The sequence below is a fragment of the Mustelus asterias genome, chromosome 1 (assembly GCF_964213995.1).
Source record: "Mustelus asterias chromosome 1, sMusAst1.hap1.1, whole genome shotgun sequence".
Classification (NCBI taxonomy): Eukaryota; Metazoa; Chordata; class Chondrichthyes; order Carcharhiniformes; family Triakidae; genus Mustelus; species Mustelus asterias.
Genome location: NC_135801.1, coordinates 76180403 through 76200776, shown reverse-complemented (window position 1 = coordinate 76200776; position 20374 = coordinate 76180403). Strand labels below are relative to the sequence as shown.

The 20374-nt window shown below is 44.2% G+C and overlaps 1 protein-coding gene across 2 annotated transcripts in view; it reads left to right on the top strand.

The window, feature by feature from the left end:
* Nucleotides 1-20374, top strand: part of prdm5 (PR domain containing 5) — a 301678-nt gene that overhangs the window by 267890 nt on the left and 13414 nt on the right. For both annotated transcript variants that reach the window (XM_078214035.1, XM_078213941.1), the window contains one exon: nucleotides 9667-9771. In XM_078214035.1, the coding sequence (XP_078070161.1) occupies nucleotides 9667-9771 (105 nt within the window). The remainder of the gene's footprint in view (nucleotides 1-9666; nucleotides 9772-20374) is intronic.

Here is a 20374-nt window from a genome sequence, read left to right as displayed (position 1 = left end):
TATACTTGGTAGAAGAAGAGCAATTATCCTCTAGACAGCATTCTGATATTTTGAAGGATTGCATGCATTAGTCATGTAAGTACATTTTATCTTGGGAAACTTGGAACCAACTTAAAATGGTTAAATGGAAAGACTGTTTCTGTGCATCTTATTATGCACATCTGTTTAAGTATTGAAGAAACACTTCCTCAAGAAACTGAAGCCAGTGTCTACAAATAATTGTATCTCAGTTTAGTGACCTTTACCTTGCCAGGCTAATTTGAACTGAAAGTAGTGGCCTTTGGCCCATTTGCAGGTTTATGCAGTACAGAGTAAACAAATCTGATCAGGATAACTATTGTCATGCAGCAGAGCTTTGACATGCTCTATTTATGCAAAAGCTTGCAAGGTGAGCAAATGACTTTGGCCCTACTAACAAAATTGTTGATGAGACCAATCATGTAGCTCATGGAGCTACATGAATCCCAACGTGTATATTGACCAGTAATAGAAGGTTTGTGGTAGACATGAGATGAGAACCCATTTGTGGATTTCTCAACCAGCACGTTGAGGAATGGGCTAGACTATTTCAGCTCAAAAGTGACCAAGACTAATGACAAACAAGCTGAATTGTCTCCTGAACCAAATCATAAGATCTTAGTTGTGTCTTCCATTTGGTGTGCAATTTATTGTTTATAATCAATTGCAGTTTGCCTGTTAATTAATGTTTAACTTGTGTTGATTATGGAAGTTAGTGTATAGGTGGTTACCTAAGATAGTATATAGAGTTTGCTTTGTTTGATGTTTATATAGTTAAAATTCTTCTGTTTTAAGCGATGGAATCTTGTGTCTTTACTTTTTCAGTAAAAAACTAATTTTGGATTTCTTTTGTTTTAAATATTGTACCGGAACTGGAGGCTTCTTCAGGAGTGTCGCACGTTAAAATAGTAATTGTTTGGTATGACCGCCTAAGCCTTTGTGGCTAGTTTAATGGGTGTTTGTTGTGCAAATCCAGCAATCCTTTTATTAAATAATGGAAAGGTTGAGATGGAGCTGTCATTTTTACAAGGCAAGAAACTACAAAAGATCGTGAATGTAGCCCAATCCATCACACAAACCAGCTTCCCATCCATTGACTCAGTCTATACTTCCCCGTTGCGTCGCAAAAGCAGCCAGCATAATTAAGGACCCCATGCACCCCGGACATTCTCTCTTCTCCTTCCGCTGGGAAAAAGATACAAAATGTACCAACTGAGTCAAGAACAACTTCTTCCCTTACTGCCATCAGACATTTGAATGGACTTGCCTCGCACAAAATTAATCTTTCTCAACCCTGTAGATATGACTGTAACACTACGTTCTGCACTCTCTCCTTTCCTTCTCTCTGGGGGCGATTTTACCATTTTGATGCTAAGTGCTGAATCTGGGCACAATTCTGATCCAACTCAGAAACCTGTTTCAGGCGTCCCCATACGCACTTAGCCTGAAAAAAAAATCGCGAGTCTGAATCGCACTGTGGGCGGGGCTTATCACGCCCGAAACGCTGCTGCTCCCATCGGAGCCTTCAACTGCGCATGCACAGTGAAAAACAAATTTGATAAATGCTCCCCTGTCACGTCGCTCCCGGGCTGCAAAAAGCGGATAAAGCGGCCTGGGAGCGATGGCCCCCACAAATATCACCCCACCCCCACAACATAACTGTCCCCCTTATCCACCCATCACCCCCCCGCTACCCAGAGTGATCGCGCGCCCCTTCCTTCCCACCGATCGCCTGCAGAGTGGCAACGGCCCCTCCTTCCCCTCCACTGATCGCCGGCAGAATGGCAGTGAATTGCTTCTGCCCCTCCGCCCCTCCACCAGAGATCCATCTGGCCCCCCTCCTCCCCTACCCCGCCCCCCCCCCACCAGAGAGCCATCTGACGCTCCTCCCCCCCCCCCCCACCCCCCCACACGAGAGATCCATCTGGCCCTCCTCCTCCCTTCCCCCCCGCCCCACACCAGAAAGCGATCTGGCCTTGCCTCCTCCCCACCCACCAGAGAACCATCTGGCTCCCCCCACCAGAGAATGATCTGGCCTCCCTCCTTCCGCCGCCCCCCCTCCCCCCATCCAGCAATACATCTGACCCGTCTCCTCCTCCCCCACCCCTCCTTCCACCAGTGAATGATCTGGCCGCCCTCCTTCCCCACCACTCCTCCCCCTCCACCACCACCGATCTGAGTTAGAGAGCTGCTGGAAGCTCTGAACTTACCTCTTCAGAAGCTGGAGCCCAAAACAGACCTTTGCTGAGCATGTCTGTTTCATGCCGAATCTGATCAGCCAAACGTGATGGTAAAGGGGTAAATTGGTAAAATTGGGCGTCCAGTTCATTAAGTCAATTTAAATGCATGCAAATGCCCGTTTCGGGCACGGTTCCGATCGCAGCCATTTTCGGGCCTTGGTAAAGTGGAAATGTGGGTGGGCGCGGATCACACTATTCACCTCACATCCGACTTTACCAAGTTTTCGCACCCAAAAACAGGCGCAATGCAATGGTAAAATCGGGCCCTATGAATGCTATGCTTTGTCTCTATAGCATATTTTTCACTATATTAATACATGTGACAATAAAAAATCAAATCAAATGGTACAAATCCCCCAGTAGGTTTTGTAGATTTATAGCTTTTGGTGCAGCTCTTCTTCACCTGAACCTGCTGACTGATTTGCATGTCCACAACAGTGCCTGCTTTGAACTAGCCGTTTTTTTTTCAGAAAGACTTGGACCATTATTATGTAAAGATATCTACACTTGAAATATGCATCAATAAGATGAAAAATAACAAATAGTGATTGGATGAATTCTAGTTGTGAATGGGTTATCCTGGATTAATGTCTGTACTGTTATGTGTACTATTAACTCAAAACAAACTTTGGACTCTGCTCAAGATATGCACGATTGCCAATTTTAAAAAATGTGTTGGAACAATATTGATGACATTGTGCACACACAAAACAGCATGCAAACTCTCCATTATTTTTAAAAAACAAAATCAATCCGAGTGAGATCCCACCTCCGTTATTTGATCCAGGCGGTGTTCTGCTTGCACACTTTTTTAAAAATTCAGCTAATAGGTTTTTTTGCCTTACATGTGGGAGGAGTGCTAAACAAATCAGCATGATGGTCCCGGCTTGAGTTTGTATCACATTTAGTTTTCCCATATTGCTGCCTCTTGCTCTCTTTTCCTCACTACTTGGCCCGATCCAGAACATTCAGTCTCTGTCATGTAGTTAATTATTGAACCAATTTCCATTTAATTTTAATATAATTTAAATATTATTATCAATAGTCTGGTCTTGGCTTTTCTTTTTCACTCATTCCTTATGTTTTTATTGGCCATTTTGGGTTTTTTTCCTCTATTTTCTTTGTGCCTTTTATCATTTTGTTTACTTCTTGTGGGTTTCCTATTTTTTTTAATATGTCTAATTTATATTACTTTTGTTTTAATTTTGTACTTTTTCCTGTTCCTATCTCTGAGCTGGGCTCATTTGATATTGCACCTACTTCTGAATCCGAAGATTGCGAATTCAAGTTCTGCTCGAGGGCTTCACTGCCAATCTCTACAGTAGCACTATGCAATGCTGAGAGAGTGCACCCCTTCAGATGAAATATTAAACAAAGACATTTATTGAAGAACAGGGGGATGTTCTAATGACCTGGCCAACATTCCTCCCTCAACCAATTCCACCAAATAACACATTCACTGGAGCTCTCTTTGGCTTTTTTGTGAAAGCTTGCTCTGTACAAATTGGTTGGAATGTTTTTTCTAAGAAGCCTCTTTTTCTGTTTAACTATATTTTTCCTTTTATATTGCTTTTTTTTCTTTATAGCCACTTTCTGCATTTTTCTCTATTCTCTTAAATTTTATTTCTCTTTTTCCTGTTCTGTTTGACTATCGGGAAACAGACCCTGAATACTTTTTTGTAGTTTAATTTATTGATCTGATAAAGGGTAAACTTTCACAACAACAAACTCTTTGACCTGCAAGAATAACTTAAAAGTTAAAGCTTTTCGAGTGGAGTTGTAATTTATTTAAAATGTGAGTTGATCATGGATGTTAGCCTGGCCTATTATTGATGATACAGTACACCTCACCAGAGTGATCACGTTACATTTCTCAAAGTACAAAATTAATGGATGAAATGATTATAATTTAATCCAGGCTAATTCTAAACAGACAAACTAAATCAATCACAGTTTTTAAAAAAAACTTTAAGTGCGCAATAGTAGATGTGATAACAGCAGCGAAATACACTGGGGGTGTGCTATTATTTCCTCACTAAAGGTCACAGCCTGAAAACTCAAATGAAGATTCATTTGTGCAAACGTTGAGCCCGATTTTACCAAAACAGGCACGAAATCGCGGTAAAGTTGGGCGTCAGGCCTATACCGCGATCTGCACCCGATTCCGAGCAGATCGCGGCTTTACCGACACCCGATTGACCCGCGCCCAAATGCATGCATTTAAATCGACTTAATGAACTGTGCGCCCAACCCTACTGCCAAATCCCACTTTACCGTCTTCTGGCCCGTTCTGCATCCGCGCTGTAAGCGACCTGCAAAATAAAAGTCTGAAGTCGTCACTGCAGCTTCCGAAGAGCGGAGTCAGAGCCTCCAACAGCCCTCTGACCCGGGTCATCCTCTGGTCAGGGGGGGTCTGCTGCCAGTCTGCGGCCGATCGGTGGGGAGGGAGGGGGCAGGGGGTTCCGCCGCCACTCTGCGGGTGATCCCTCCTCCCCACCGGAGGAACGAATCCCTCCTCCCGGAGTGGACGTGCGGCCATGCCATCCCACAAAACCTTCAGGATGAAGCGATTCCTCGCTAAGAAGATGAAGCAGAACCGGCCGATTCCACAGTGGATCCGCATGAAAACCGGCTACAAGATCAGTACAAGTCCAAGAGGAGACACTGGAGAAGGACCAAGCTGGGCCTGTAAAGGGATACACCATCACTGGTACACTACCAGCCACAGCCATCTCTCCCGCTCTCTTGCCCCTGCAGGGAAGAGTAATCTGTGGCTGGTAGTGTACCAGTGATGGTGTATCCCTTTACAGGCCCAGCTTGGTCCTTCTCCAGTGTCTCCACTTGGACTTGTACTGATCTTGTAGCCGGTTTTCATGCGGATCCACTGTGGAATCGGCCGGTTCTGCTGTTGTCAGGTTGTCAGGTTCCTCACATGCATCTCCCAACGTATGACCAATCTCTGACAATCCGGAGAGATTTCGACCTCTATATTCAGTTTTTACCCTATTTGTTTAATCTTATACTGCAATATTTTCTGGAGCTATGATACGTAATCATTCTAATTAGAGGTTGAGTTTTCTGACAGCCTCAAGTAGAAATAGAACCTGATGCCTTGTTCGTTTTACACTACTGTATGAACCATAGTTTAATTTCTTGACATTAAACTAAGTGGAGAAGGGGGATTTCTGTTATGGTACTTGAAATAGGAAATGCGCACAAGTAAAGTTAATTTATTAGTCACAAGAAAGGCTTACATTAACATTGCAATGAAGTTACTGTGAAATTCCCCTAATCGCCACAATCCGGTGCCTGTTTGGATCAATGCACCTAACAAGTACGTCTTTCAGAATGTGGGAGGAAACCGATGCACCCGGAGGAAACCCACGCAGACATGGGGAGAATGTGCAAACGCCACACAGATAGTGACCCAAGCTGGGAATCGAACCCAGGTCCCTGGTGCTGTGAAGCAGCAGTGCTAACCATCGTGTCGCCCCACCTTAAACAGCACTGGTTGGAAAGAACAGTACTGGGTTTGCACTCTAAAGATTAAAACATTTTTTCAAAGCCAATGGCTGTTCAATGTGTTGCCAGCATCTGTAGCTTTTCTGTATTATTTCAAGCAGTCTAACCTTGACAGCTCTGATTCTGCAAGACCTCAGATGTATCTCTCTCTGTCTCTGTCTCTCAAAGACGTTAGTTCAGGTGGATAACTCAGTAATTAATGAGAAAAGAGATGAATTACTGCATAAAATTAATTACATTGAATTTAGCCAAGTGCTAATGATTTTCTTACAAAGATTTGTGAAAACTCCTGCCAGGTTTACTATGCTTATTTGCTTCTTCGTTTTTGTTCAAAAAATACTATTTGACTTTTAAACCTAAGATAGGGGATTAAACATTTCTCTGGCCTGGTGTTTGGGGGTAAGGGCTGCATTATGCCACTAGCCCATGCCTATTCAACTAAGGTGAGTAAGACGCAAAATTCATGTACCCATCTTATCTGAACGATTTCTGCATTAGCTGGTGCACATACAATGCCACACTCTTTTTTATTCAGCAAGATCTTCACACCACAGGAGGCCTTGGCAGCAATGTTCAGACTACACTACAACATGCAATAGGCAGAGTCAACTTTAAGTTGCCTTAAATTCTTAAAGGCAGCCAGCCTCTTAAAGGGAAGTTTCAGAGAAAGGTAATAGGAGACCCACCAGAAACACCCTCAAAATGGAATGGGAAAGGGTTGGCACAAAGGTCAGGTTTCTGAGTCAGGATTTTATAGAGCCATAGAAGAATCATAGAATCCCTACAGTGCAGAAGTATTCAGCTCATTCCTACAAAGAGTCTGCACTGACTCTTCAACAGAGCATTCCACCCAGACACTAACCCCATAACAACCTCACTAGTCTACCTAACCTGCATATCTTTGTGACTGTGGGGAGAATGTGCAAACAAACACAGACAAACACCCAAAGCCGGATTTGAACCTGGGTCCCTGGCGCTGTAAGGCAGCAGTGCTAACCACTGTGCCACTTGTCAACAGTGCCACAAGGATTCTAATGACCTACTGTGGGTGAAGATGTATGACATCTTCAACTACTCAATGCCAACCCCTCACCCCCCAACCCCTCACGCCGCCAACTCTGCACCCCCCACTGTGTATAGGTTTGCTCTTGTCCTGCTCGAACACAGTAACTACTTTATGATTTTTTTAAACCAAAAATCAAGCGGCTATTTCTGCTGGAAGTCTTCATTTGCTTAAAATTTCATATATCTTGATGTTTTATGCAGACTTTATGAAATTAAAACTTCTTGAAAGTCATTGTAGAAATCAGAGACTGCTTCAAATATGATTCAGTTAGAACTAGACTCTGCGTCCAGTATATCAATGTCTAAATGATTTGCCTCTTGGGAGTATTGGGCTACTGGATAAGGTATTTGTTTTAGTATGCTGCATTCGTGGCACACTCCAGATTTACCAGGTGGCTCCATAATTTCATGTTATGCTTTGGGCAAAATATTTTTTTAATTCAGGTCTTTGTATTCATATATGTTTCATTTCAACCTGTTTCTCTTTTACTTTCAGTTTTCTACATTTTCCTCCTGTGAGTGTTGTCTCTTTACCTGGGTATGGTTCCACACCTGCCAGGGACCTTCTGTTATCACGTAGAAGTTGAAATTGTGAACTTAGGTAATGAACGCTGGGAATGTGTTTAACATGGGCGGGGTCTTAATGCAGTCTTTGGCCAAAGTCTTCACATATGCACTTCGAGCAGGGGTCACTGAACGATTCCAGAAGCCGGTTACCCCCCTCACCCTCACCTCCACCTTCTGCCCCCCTGCCATTTCTAACTGGGGGATGGAACCAGTGGTATTTCTTTGTACTTCAATCCTGGCTGGCTAGCTTGACAAAGAAATAAATAACTTACATTCATATAGCACCTTTCACAATCTTGAGGCATTCCAAAGCCTGTTCAGCCGGTTAAGTACTTTTGAAGCATAGTCACTGTTGTGATTCAAGAAACAGAACAGCCAATTTGTACAGGGCAAATTCCCACAAGATTCAGGCTAAAAATGACTCCTTCCAGATCCAAATGTTTTAGCTACTGTCAGCCTTTGTCATTGTGAGTTATTGGAAGGTTTTTGGCTTTTTTCAAGGCAGCACCTTTGACTGGAATTTTACCGCCACACCTGCCCCAGAATCGGGGCGGGCACGGCTCACAGATCGGAATTCTCCGTTGGCCTCGGGCGGGATTTTATGAGCCTCGCACGAGGACTGTTTTTAAAGGTTGATCATCAGCATGGCATCGTCATGAGAAACTCCTTTGCTGTTACTGTTGACACCTCTGACACACATCAGGATAATGCAAGGTCTTTGTAACTTGTATCACAATAATCACGTTTAAGAACACCTAACTTGCCTGGAACATATATTTGTATGTACAATTTCTAGTTTTCTGGCAACATTGGCCACGATTCTCCCAAAAGTGCTGAATTGGTGGGAAAACTGTTTTAAATCCCGACTGTTTTGTCAGTTCAGCTTCTCACCTGAATCTCCGCACTCTGTGCGCTGCAGAGGTCCCAGTCGTGAATATCATTAAAAACCCAGGGGGGCGGGGCCTATTCACACCAGAGTTTGACAGTTCTGGAACTCTGCGCATGTGCAGTGGTCCCATTTGCTGGCCAGCTCGATTACTGGCCAGACTGGGGCCCTCGCAGTGCTGCCCCTCCAGCCCCCCTCGACCCGATCGCGGTCCCCACAGCAATTCCCTGGCCAGTCCTGATGCCCTCTTCCCCCCCCCCCCCCCCCGGGTCCTAGAACTCCCCGATACACAGCCAGCCCCTCAGCCCACCCCAATCGCTGCCCTCCATCCCAGACCGATCCTGTCTGCAGTGTGGCAGCGGGACCCCCCCACCGATCACCCCCAGGTCCTGCCCACAATAGAGCCTGCCCCCTTGGCACTGCCTGATGCCCAATGGGGCATAGGCTGGCACTCCCCGCCACCTGACCCCCTGGGAGGCTCCAGTATTCCCCCTCTTCATTCAGGTGGGGTCTCCCGCTAGTTCCCCGAACATGAAGAGCTCATCTGAACCCCGCCGGAATGAAGTACTCCTGGCGGGATGGGAGATTCAATTGGGCCCGGCCAGTTCCCGATACTGAACTGATATATTTAAAATACATTTTTAAAAGATTTAAATTACTTACCTGCCTTCCCACCGGTTTCCAGCGTGGTCTGACCGACGACTGTTCACCGGCTCTGGGAGATACGCATGCATTCCCGGCACATGTGCAAATCCCGGAACAAGGCCGGCGACTCGCATCTCCCACCGCGACCTGTCAGAAAAGTTGCGGGTCGCAATGGGAGAATCGCGGCCATTGTTTCCCTTTAGTCTGAAGAATTGCATCCAAGTGGTTCTAAATGTAGTGTGATCAATATTATGGGAGCTTTGTGACTATGTCATTTCAAATATCTATGTGTCTATGTTACTAACAAGATAGCCATTTTTTTAAGTTTGTACTTTTGAATCAGTAGAACTTGAAACCATGAATAAATATGCATTTCCTTGGGAATTTAAAGTTAATTAAGTGCATGTGTAAAACAGGTAGATAACCTTTTTTCTGTTTAATCTAATCTATGGTGTTACACAGACCAGGATAAACTGAAGAAATACCTCCAATGGCAGACATAACTTTTATTAAATTACTGATGGGTGACGATAAGAAAATCTGGAGGATTTGATTTTCTCAGCCTTTACCAAGTCCTTTGCAATCAAGTTGATGATTTGTCACTGACTGAGCTACTGCAAGAGGAAAAAAGCACAAAATTCCCTGCACCAAATTCCTCTCCAGTAATTTCTGGTTTCTACGTTGAATTACTTTCACTTTTTCTATTGTCATTTTCTCCCCTAGGAAAAACCTTACCAGTGCTCAGAATGTAACAAGGCTTTTAGTCAAAAAAGGGGGCTAGATGAACATATGAGGACCCATACAGGAGAAAAGCCATTCCAGTGCGATGTAAGTGACTGAGTCTTTTTTTAAAAATATTGATTGTTCTATTTTGCACTTGATCTGGATATATGAGTCAGATTGACACAATATTTCTCAGCATTGTCCTAGATAATCGCTCCATCTCCGTGCTGTAGCCTGTGATTTTACAAACTATTTATAGAGTCAGAGAGGTTTACAGCATGGAAACAGGCCCTTCAGCCCAACTTGTCCATGCCGCCCTTTTTTTTTAACACCCCTAAGCTAATCCCAATTGCCCGCATTTGGCCCATATCCCTCTATACCCATCGTACCCATGTAACTAACTAACTGCTTTTTTAAAGATATTTTAAAGATAAAATTGTACCTGCCTCTACTACTACCTCTGGCAGCTTGTTCCAGACACTCACCACCCTCTGTGTGAAAAAATTGTCCCTCTGGACACTTTTGTATCTCTCCCTCTCTCCTTAAACCTATGCCCTCTAGTTTTAGACTCCCCTACCTTTGGGAAAAGATATTGACCTTGTCTATGCCCCTCATTATTTTATAGACCTCTATAAGGTCACCCCTCAGCCTCCTACGCTCCAGACAAAAAAGTCCCAGTCTATCCAGCCTCTCCTTATAACTCAAACCATCAAGTCCCGGTAGCATCCTAGTAAATCTTTTCTGCACTCTTTCTAGTTTAATAATATCCTTTCTATAATAGGGTGACCAGAATTGCACACAGTATTCCAAGTGTGGCCTTACCAATGTCTTGTACAACTTAACAAGACGTCCCAAATGCACATTTGTGCATTTAGGTTACATATATTTGTAAATATAAAAATATTATCAATGAAAAATAATATGCAAAAAGCCCAAAATGCAAAGATACTTGCAAAACTAAGTATGAAAACATAGTGGTGAAAGTCGGTAAGATGCGGTGGGACTATCTGCATACCATGTTATACAACGGGGATAAAAAATATACTCTCATTTATAAAGGTGACAACTCTCAGAAGTTATCTAGAACTATGTGACTCCACAGCATTATTTTTAGTGGTGAATATGAAGATGTTGGTTAGCTGGAAATATTCAGATTGTCCCTTCCTCTTATTTGCAGATTGAATCATGAAAATAACTAACTCAGCTTAACAAAATTATTTAATGTTCCATCTCAATTATAGGTGACCTCACATAGTTGAGTTAATTATTCCTTTCGTTTAATGTCAAATGAAAAATGACGGGATAGCTATCTGAGCATTCCCAGTACCTAAGTAATAAATTGTGTTCTATCAGTGGGGTGTCAATGTTACAATGTTTATAAAGTTTATTTATTATTGTCACAAGTAGGCTTACATTAACACTGCAATGAAGTTACTGTGAAAATCCCTCTTCGCCACACTCTGGCGTCTGTTCGGGTACACTGAGGGAGAATTTAGCATGGCCAACGCACCTAACCAGCACATCTTGTGGACTGTGGGAGGAAACCGGAGCACCCGGAGGAAACCCACACAGACACAGGGAAAACGTGCAAACTCCACACAGACAGTGACCTAAGCCGGGAATTGAATCCAGGTCCCTGCGCAGTGAGACAGCAGTGCTCACCACTGTGCCAACGTGCCGCTCTTACACCAACGTCAACATTCAGTAAAATCTGTTACTGAATGTAAAGCTACAACTTCAGTCCTGATTAGCTCAGATTATCACAAGTTATATATGATTTTGTGGTTTAAGATGGAGCACATAATCATGATTGCATTGACGTGTCAAAGTGAAACTTGCATGAAACAAAACTTGTTTTCTACCAATTTTTCTGCTGTGTATCTGAGCTGTGAATCCTCCTTCAATTACCATTATTATCAATGTCCGAATTACTTTAGTTGCACATTTCAAATGAGCAAGGTGTACACATCGTGGGAGTGCTGCATTAATGCTACAAAATTGTGGGCTACCTCCTTAAACATATTTAATGATTTTCTTATTAAATCTTTGCTTTGTACCTTTTCTGCAAAAAAAAGCATTAGGTTGGCTAAGGCTACTGGAGAGACTTTAAACTAGAAAGGTTGGGGGGAGGGAATCGAAATGAGGGGACTGAGAGCGAGGAGGTTAGCTCGCAAATAGATAAGGAATGTAGACAGGGTAAGAGGGAGGTTAGACGAGTGATGGAGAAGGGAAGTGCTCAGGCTGAAGGTCTGAGATGTGTCTATTTTAATGCCAGGAGTGTAGTGAATAAAGTGGATGAGCTTAGAGCGTGGATTGCTGCTTCGAATTGTGATGTGGTGGCCATTACGGAGACTTGGATGTCTCAGGGACAGGACTGGGTGCTTCAGGTGCCGCGTTTTAGATGTTTCAGGAAGGACAGGGAGGGAGGCAAGAGAGGGGGGGGGAGTGGCACTGTTGATCAGGGATAGTGTCACGGCTGTAGAGAAGGTGGACGCCGTGGAGGGATTGACTACGGAGTCTCTGTGGGTGGAGGTTAGGAACAGGAAGGGGTCGGTAACTTTGCTGGGTGTTTTCTATAGGCCGCCCAATAGTAACAGAGATGTTGAGGAGCAGATGGGGAAACAGATCCTGGAGAGATGTAGGAATAACAGAGTTGTCGTGATGGGAGATTTTAATTTCCCAAACATAGATTGGAATATCCCTAGGGCTAGGGGTTTGGATGGAGAGGAGTTTGTTAGGTGTGTCCAGGAGAGTTTCCTGACACAGTATGTGGATAAGCCTACTAGAGGAGAGGCTGTACTTGATCTGGTGCTGGCTAATGAACCTGAACAGGTGGAGGATCTCTCGGTGGGTGAGCATCTTGGGGATAGCGATCATAATTCTATCTCCTTCACGATAGCATTGGAAAGAGATAGGATCAGGCAGGCTAGGAAAGTGTTTCTCTGGAGTAAAGGGAAATACAGTGTCATCAGGGAGGAAATTAGACGGGTAAATTGGAAGGAGGCATTCTTGGGGAAAAGTACCGAAGGAAAGTGGAGGATTTTCAAGGAATGTTTGTCTGGAGCTCTGCATGACAACGTTCCGATGAGACAGGGGGGTGTTGGTAGGGTACGGGAACCGTGGTGCACGAAGGTTGTGATGAACCTGGTGAATAAGAAAAGAGAGGCGTACAGAAGGTTCAGAGAGCTAGGAGGTGTTAAGGATTTAGAGGAGTATACGGGATGTAGGAAGGAGCTTAAGAAGGAAATTAGGAGAGCGAGAAGGGGTCATGAGAAGACCTTGGCGGGTAAGATTAAGGAGAATCCCAAGGCTTTCTACAAATATGTCAAGAGTAAAAGGATGAGATGTGAGGGCATAGGACCCTTAAAAGGTGAAGGGGGAAAAGTTTGTGCGGAACCGTTAGAAATGGCGGAGGTGCTTAATGAATACTTTACCTCGGTATTCACGGTGGAAAGGGATCTGGGTGGTTGTACTGCTGGTTTGCAGTGGACAGAAAGGATCGAGCATGTGGACATAAAGAAAGAGGATGTGTTGGAACTATTGAATGGCATCAAGGTTGGTAAGTCGCCGGGACCGGATGGGATGTACCCCAGGTTACTGTGGGAGGCGAGGGAGGAGATTGCGGAGCCTTTGGCGATGATCTTTGCATCGTCGATGGAGACGGGAGAGGTTCCGGAGGATTGGAGGATTGCAGATGTGGTCCCTATATTCAAGAAAGGGAACAGGGACAGCCCGGGAAATTACCGACCGGTGAGTCTAACCTCAGTGGTTGGTAAGTTGATGGAGAGGATCCTGAGAGACAGGATTTATGATCATCTAGAGAAGTTTAGTATGATCAAAAGTAGTGAGCACGGCTTTGTCAAGGGCAGGTCGTGCCTTACGAGCCTGGTTGAGTTCTTTGAAAATGTGACCAAACACATTGACAAAGGAAGAGCGGTGGATGTGGTCTATATGGACTTCAGCAAGGCGTTCGATAAGGTCCCCCATGCAAGACTTCTTGAGAAAGTGAGAGGGCATGGGATCCAAGGGGCTGTTGCCTTGTGGATCCAGAACTGGCTTGCCTGCAGAAGGCAGAGAGTGGCTGTGGAGGGGTCTTTCTCTGCATGGAGGTCAGTGACCAGTGGAGTGCCCCAGGGATCTGTTCTGGGACCCTTGCTGTTTGTCATTTTCATAAATGACCTGGATGAGGAAGTGGAGGGATGGGTTGGTAAGTTTGCTGACGACACCAAGGTAGGTGGTGTTGTGGATAGTTTGGAGGGATGTCAGAAGTTGCAGCGAGACATAGATAGAATGCAAGACTGGGCGGAGAAGTGGCAGATGGACTTCAACCCGGGTAAGTGTGTAGTGATCCATTTTGGCAGATCCAATGGGATGAAGCAGCAGTATAATATGAAGGGTACCATTCTTAGCAGTGTAGAGGATCAGAAGGACCTTGGGGTCTGGGTCCATAGGACTCTTAAATCGGCCTCGCAGGTGGAGGATGCGGTCAAGAAGGCGTACGGCATACTAGCCTTCATTAATCGAGGGATTGAGTTTAGGAGTCGGGAGATAATGCTGCAGCTTTATAGGACCCTGGTTAGACCCCACTTGGAGTACTGCGCGCAGTTCTGGTCACCTCATTACAGGAAAGATGTTGAAGCCATTGAAAGGGTGCAGAGGAGATTTACAAGGATGTTGCCTGGATTGGGGGGCATGCCTTATGAGGATAGGTTGAGGGAGCTTGGTCTCTTCTCCCTGGAGAGACGAAGGATGAGAGGTGACCTGATAGAGGTTTACAAGATGTTGAGAGGTCTGGATAGGGTAGACTCTCAGAGGCTATTTCCAAGGGCTGAAATGGTTGCTACGAGAGGACACAGGTTTAAGGTGCTGGGGGGTAGGTACAGAGGAGATGTCAGGGGTAAGTTTTTCACTCAGAGGGTGGTGGGTGAGTGGAATCGGCTGACGTCGGTGGTGGTGGAGGCAAACTCGTTGGGGTCTTTTAAGAGACTTCTGGATGAGTACATGGGATTTAATGGGATTGAGGGCTATAGATAGGCCTAGAGGTAGGGATATGATCAGCGCAACTTGTGGGCCGAAGGGCCTGTTTGTGCTGTGGCTTTCTATGTTCTATGTTCTAATGGATACATTTTGTTGCAAGAAGTTTACAAGCTGAGAAAATTGTGATTTCACCATCGTCACCGAAGTAACTTTTTAACTGAGAGGACATTTGAAGTGGATGATCTAGTGTGTGTTAAAAAAATTTGGGAGTTGGGTCCCAGGTGTTGTCATGGCCAGGATGGGCCCAATATTGTATGAAGTAGAAGTTCAAGGTAAAATTCTGAAAAAGCATCTAGATCACTTGTGAGGAAGGGAGTCGCATAGAGAACCAGTTGGGCAGTCCACTCCAGGTATGCTTCCCAGTGATGTTGCTGTTGTTGACAGTATGGAAACAAGTCAGCTTCAGGAAGAATCGAGTAGCGCTCCAGTGGGAACTAGAGAAGTGACCTGCATTAATGCACCTTTACAAGTTGGAAATCTGATTTCTGAAAGGCAAGCCCTGTGTTGAAGCACTGCATCGTTCCCAAAGGGAGAGGAAATCCCCTGATAGACTGAATTTATAATGGACTGTGCTAAATAATTCATTTATAGTATTATATTGTAAATAGTTTAACTTGTGTTGGTATGTGTTAATAAGGGACTTGAAGGGGAAAGGATGGAGTAGCGAGTCCCTTTAAGGGGCAAATTTTTGGGGGGTCATGTGATCCATTCAGCCAGTCTGGCTGAAGCACGTAAATCCTGGGGCTGAGCGTGGGTGCTCCCAGTCAATCTGGATACTGGAGTGGAAGTAATTGGTAACATCTTTCTCACTCTCTGTGTATAGTTATTCCTGTTAATAAATAGTCCTTTAGTTACTCCATTTGGAGGTTACCACTCTTCCCAAGATATTACAGGAGTGTTGGGGAGTTGTTCTTCCTTAGAGTGTGTTCAACTGTATGAAATTGGGAGAGGGCATCAGCTGATGCACTGAGGTGGAGAATAGCAGCACTGGCATCAAATCAGCATTTCCTGCTTCTCGATATCGTGATTTGTCTGCTTTGCAGAGTTCCAGAAGATGTTCATAGCAGAACACCAACACCAGCACAAAATGGCATCCTGTGCACTTTGCTTCACAAGTGTGCATGTGCATCACAGAGGTCATTTTGAAATGCTGAGGGCACTCTTAATACCCAAATAATAGATGCTGCTAAGCTCAACTTCTAATCCAAGGAAGCCGAATTACTATATCTGCCAAATGTATTGCTCTTCGCAATGTAATCCTTAACATTTGCTGTATTTTAAAAAGTTTTTTATGAGATGAACTGAATAGAACGCTAAAACACAATTATCAGAGATGGAATTTAGTCACCAAAACAATTTTACCATTGTTGATTTATTACTGTTACAAAAAGAATCCAAAAAATAAGCATTTCTTTAATTTTCATTTTCACATTTGGGAAGGTCAACTTTATTTAACAATAACTGGTTGTTTGATGCATTGCCAACTTCCATAATTGTAGGTTGTGAAGTTACACGCCTAAAAATTCTGGTTTTCAGAAGCTTTTCACCATGTCCAATTTTGGGGTATGATTCATTAGATGTGGTGAGAAACTAACTGCGGTCTGGCAAAAAGTCAATGTGGTCCTTGCAACATTATAATTTAACCAGTCATCTAACCCTATACTATAGGTGGAAGTATTCAATTTGAGGAGGGTGGTTGCCATAAGTCATTCTACATGCCTCTTATTGGGTAGCTCTTGAGCAACATTCGTACACACCTAGAAGATTATATGGACTGAAATTGAAAGGCTTCAGGCTGGTACAAAGTTCCACCAATAGTCTTAGGGCTTTGTTTCTGACTCGTACTTGTGTCTCTTATGCCGTAAAACTGAAGAAGGAGTGAAAAGTGAAGAATTTAAAGGACAGTGAGCAATATAATTACTGTACATTACAATATTATTGAACATTGAAGGTAAAGAAGGTTCAGTTCATCAGCTTGGGCTAATAAACAGCGAGTAACGTTCACGCCATGTATAGTTGCTAGGTAATGGAACATTTCCAAGAAAAGAGAACTTAACCACTTCTCCTTACCATTCAATGGTTTTGCCATCGCTGAATCCTCTACCATCAGCATCCTATGATCTACATTAAAAAAACACTTCATTGGATCAACCATATGAATATTATGGCTACAACAGCAAGTCAGAGACTGGGAATTCGGCAGTGAGTGATATACCTCCTGACTCCACAATGTCTCCCCGCTATCTACCGGCATGAATCAAGAATGTGATGGAATACTCCCAACTGAGCATCTGGAACAAAGTAGATGAACCTGGGGCGTGGATTGGTACTTGGGACTACAATGTTGTGGCCATTACAGGAGACGTGGGTGGAACAAGGACAGGAATGGTTGTTGGACGTTCCGGGGTATAGATGTTTTAGTAAGTGTAGGGAAGCTGGTAAAAGAGGTGGAGGAGTGGCATTGTTAATCAAGGATAGTCTAACGGCTGCGGAAAGGCACTTCGAGGGGGATCTGCACACTGAGGTAATATGGGCTGAAGTTAGAAAGAGGAAAGGAGTGGTCACGTTGTTAGGAGTTTACTATAGGCCCCCAAATAGTAATAGAGATGTGGAGAAAGAAATTGCTAAGCAGATTATGGATACGTTTGGGGGTCACAGGGTAGTTGGCATGGGGGACTTTAACTTTCCAAATATTGATTGGAACCTTTGTAGGTCAAATAGTTTGGATGGGGCAGTTTTTGTGCAGTGTGTGCAGGAGGGTTTCCTGACACAATATGTGAATAGGCCGACAAGAGGTGAGGCCACATTGGATTTGGTACTGGGAAATGAACCGGGCCAAGTGTTAGATTTGGTTGTGGGAGAGCACTTTGGAGATAGTGACCACAATTCGGTGTCTTTTGTTATTGCAATGGAGAGGGATAGGGCCGTATGGCAGGGCAAGGTTTACAATTGGGGGGGAGGTAATTATGATGCGATTAGGCAAGAATTAGGGGGCATAAGATGGGAACAGAAACTGTCAGGGAAAGGCACTAATGAAAAGTGGAACTTTTTCAAGGAACAAATACTGGGTGTCCTTGATAGGTATGTCCCTGTCAGGCAGGGAGGAAATGGCCGAGTGAGGGAACCATGGTTCACGAAAGAGGTGGAATGTCTTGTGAAAAGGAAGAGGGAAGCTTATGTAGGGATGAGGAAACAAGGTTCAGATGGCTCGATTGAGGGTTACAAGTTAGCAAGGAATGAGCTGAAAAAGGGGCTTAGGAGAGCTAGGAGGGGACATGAGAAGTCCTTGGCGGGTCGGATCAAGGAAAACCCCAAGGCTTTTTACTCTTATGTGAGGAATAAAAGAATGACCAGGGTGAGGTTAGGGCCGGTCAAGGACAGTAGTGGGAACTTGTGTATGGAGTCAGTAGAGATAGGCGAGGTGATGAATGAGTACTTTTCTTCAATGTTCACCAAGGAGAGGGGCCATGTTTTTGAGGAAGAGAAGGTGTTACAGGCTAATAGGCTGGAGGAAATAGTTGTTCGGAGGGAGGATGTACTGGCAGTTTTGAATAAACTGAAGGTCGATAAGTCCCCTGGGCCTGATGAAATGTATCCTAGGATTCTTTGGGAGGCAAGGGATGAGATTGCAGAGCCTTTGGCTTTGATCTTTGGGTCCTCACTGTCCACGGGGATGGTGCCAGAGGACTGGAGAGTGGCGAATGTTGTTCCTCTGTTTAAGAAAGGGAATACAAATGACCCTGGTAATTATAGACCGGTTAGTCTTACTTCGGTGGTTGGTAAATTGATGGAAAAGGTTCTTAGGGATGGGATTTACGACCATTTGGAAAGATGCGGATTAATCTGGGATAGTCAGCACGGATTCGTGAAGGGCAAGTCGTGCCTCACAAATTTGATAGAATTTTTTGAGGAGGTAACTAAGTGTGTTGATGAAGGTAGGGCAGTTGAGGTCATATACATGGATTTTAGTAAGGCGTTTGATAAGGTCCCCCATGGTCGGCTTATGATGAAAGTAAGGAGGTTTGGGATAGAGGGGAAGTTGGCAGATTGGATAGGTAACTGGCTCTCTGATCGAAGACAGAGGGTGGTGGTGGATGGAAAATTTTCGGACTGGAGGCAGGTTGCTAGCGGAGTGCCGCAGGGATCAGTGCTTGGTCCTCTGCTCTTTGTGATTTTTATTAATGACTTGGAGGAGGGGACTGAAGGGTGGATCAGTAAATTTGCTGATGACACCAAGATTGGTGGAGTAGTGGATGAGGTGGAGGGCTGTTGTCGGCTGCAAAGAGACATAGATAGGATGCAAAGCTGGGCTGAAAAATGGCAAATGGAGTTTAACCCTGATAAATGTGAGGTGATTCATTTTGGTAGGACTAATTTAAATGTGGATTACAGGGTCAAAGGTAGGGTTCTGAAGACTGTGGGGGAACAGAGAGATCTTGGGGTCCATATCCACAGATCTCTGAAGGTTGCCACTCAAGTGGATAGAGCTGTGAAGAAGGCCTATGGTGTGTTAGCTTTTATTAACAGGGGGTTGGAGTTTAAGAGCCGTGGGGTTATGCTGCAACTGTACAGGACCTTGGTGAGACCACATTTGGAATATTGTGTGCAGTTCTGGCCGCCTCACTATAAGAAGGATGTGGAAGCGCTGGAAAGAGTGCAGAGGAGATTTACCAGGATGCTACCTGGTTTGGAGGGTAGGTCTTATGAGGAAAGGTTGAGGGAGCTAGGGCTGTTCTCTCTGGAGCGGAGGAGGCTGAGGGGAGACTTAATAGAGGCTCATAAAATGATGAAGGGGATAGATAGAGTGAACGTTCAAAGACTATTTCCTTGGGTGGATAGAGCTATTACAAGGGGCCATAACTATAGGGTTCATGGTGGGAGATGTAGGAAGGATATCAGAGGTAGGTTCTTTATGCAGAGAGTGGTTGGGGTGTGGAATGGACTGCCTGCAGTGATAGTGGAGTCAGACACTTTGGGAACATTTAAGCGGTCATTGGATAGGCACATGGAGCACACCAGGATGATAGGGAGTGGGATAGGTTGATCTTGGTTTCAGATAAAGCTCGGCACAACATCGTGGGCCGAAGGGCCTGTTCTGTGCTATACTGTTCTATGTTCTATGACCTGGATGAGTGTAACTTCAACAATATTCAGAAGCTGGACCCGATGAAGGAGCAGCGTTCCAAAAGCTCGTGATTCCAAAAATACCTGTTGGACTTCAACCTGGTGTTATGAGACTTCTTACTGAATCTTTTTTGTGACATCTTTTTGAATAACTTTTGGAAATCTAAGTACACTACATCTACTGATTCTCCTTTATCCAGCCTGCTTGTTGCATCCTCAAAGATCTCCAATAATTTGTGTCAAACAGGATTTCCCTTTCGTAAAACCATATTGATTTGTTCCAATCATTCTACACTTTTCTAAATGCACTTCCTTAAAAATAGCTTTCAACATTTTCTGATATCTGTTGTCTGGCTAACTGGCCTGTAGTTCCTTGTTTTCTCTTTCTCCGAATTAGGTGATTTGAATCATACTTATCCATGGAAAAAGCTCTTGCGTTCCCTTGCTGCACTTTATGCCATCTCAGTGGCACCATCATAATTTCAGAAAGCCCTTCATCAGTGAGAAATAATGTTAGTCTTTAAATCCTTTCCCATCAGTTGATATA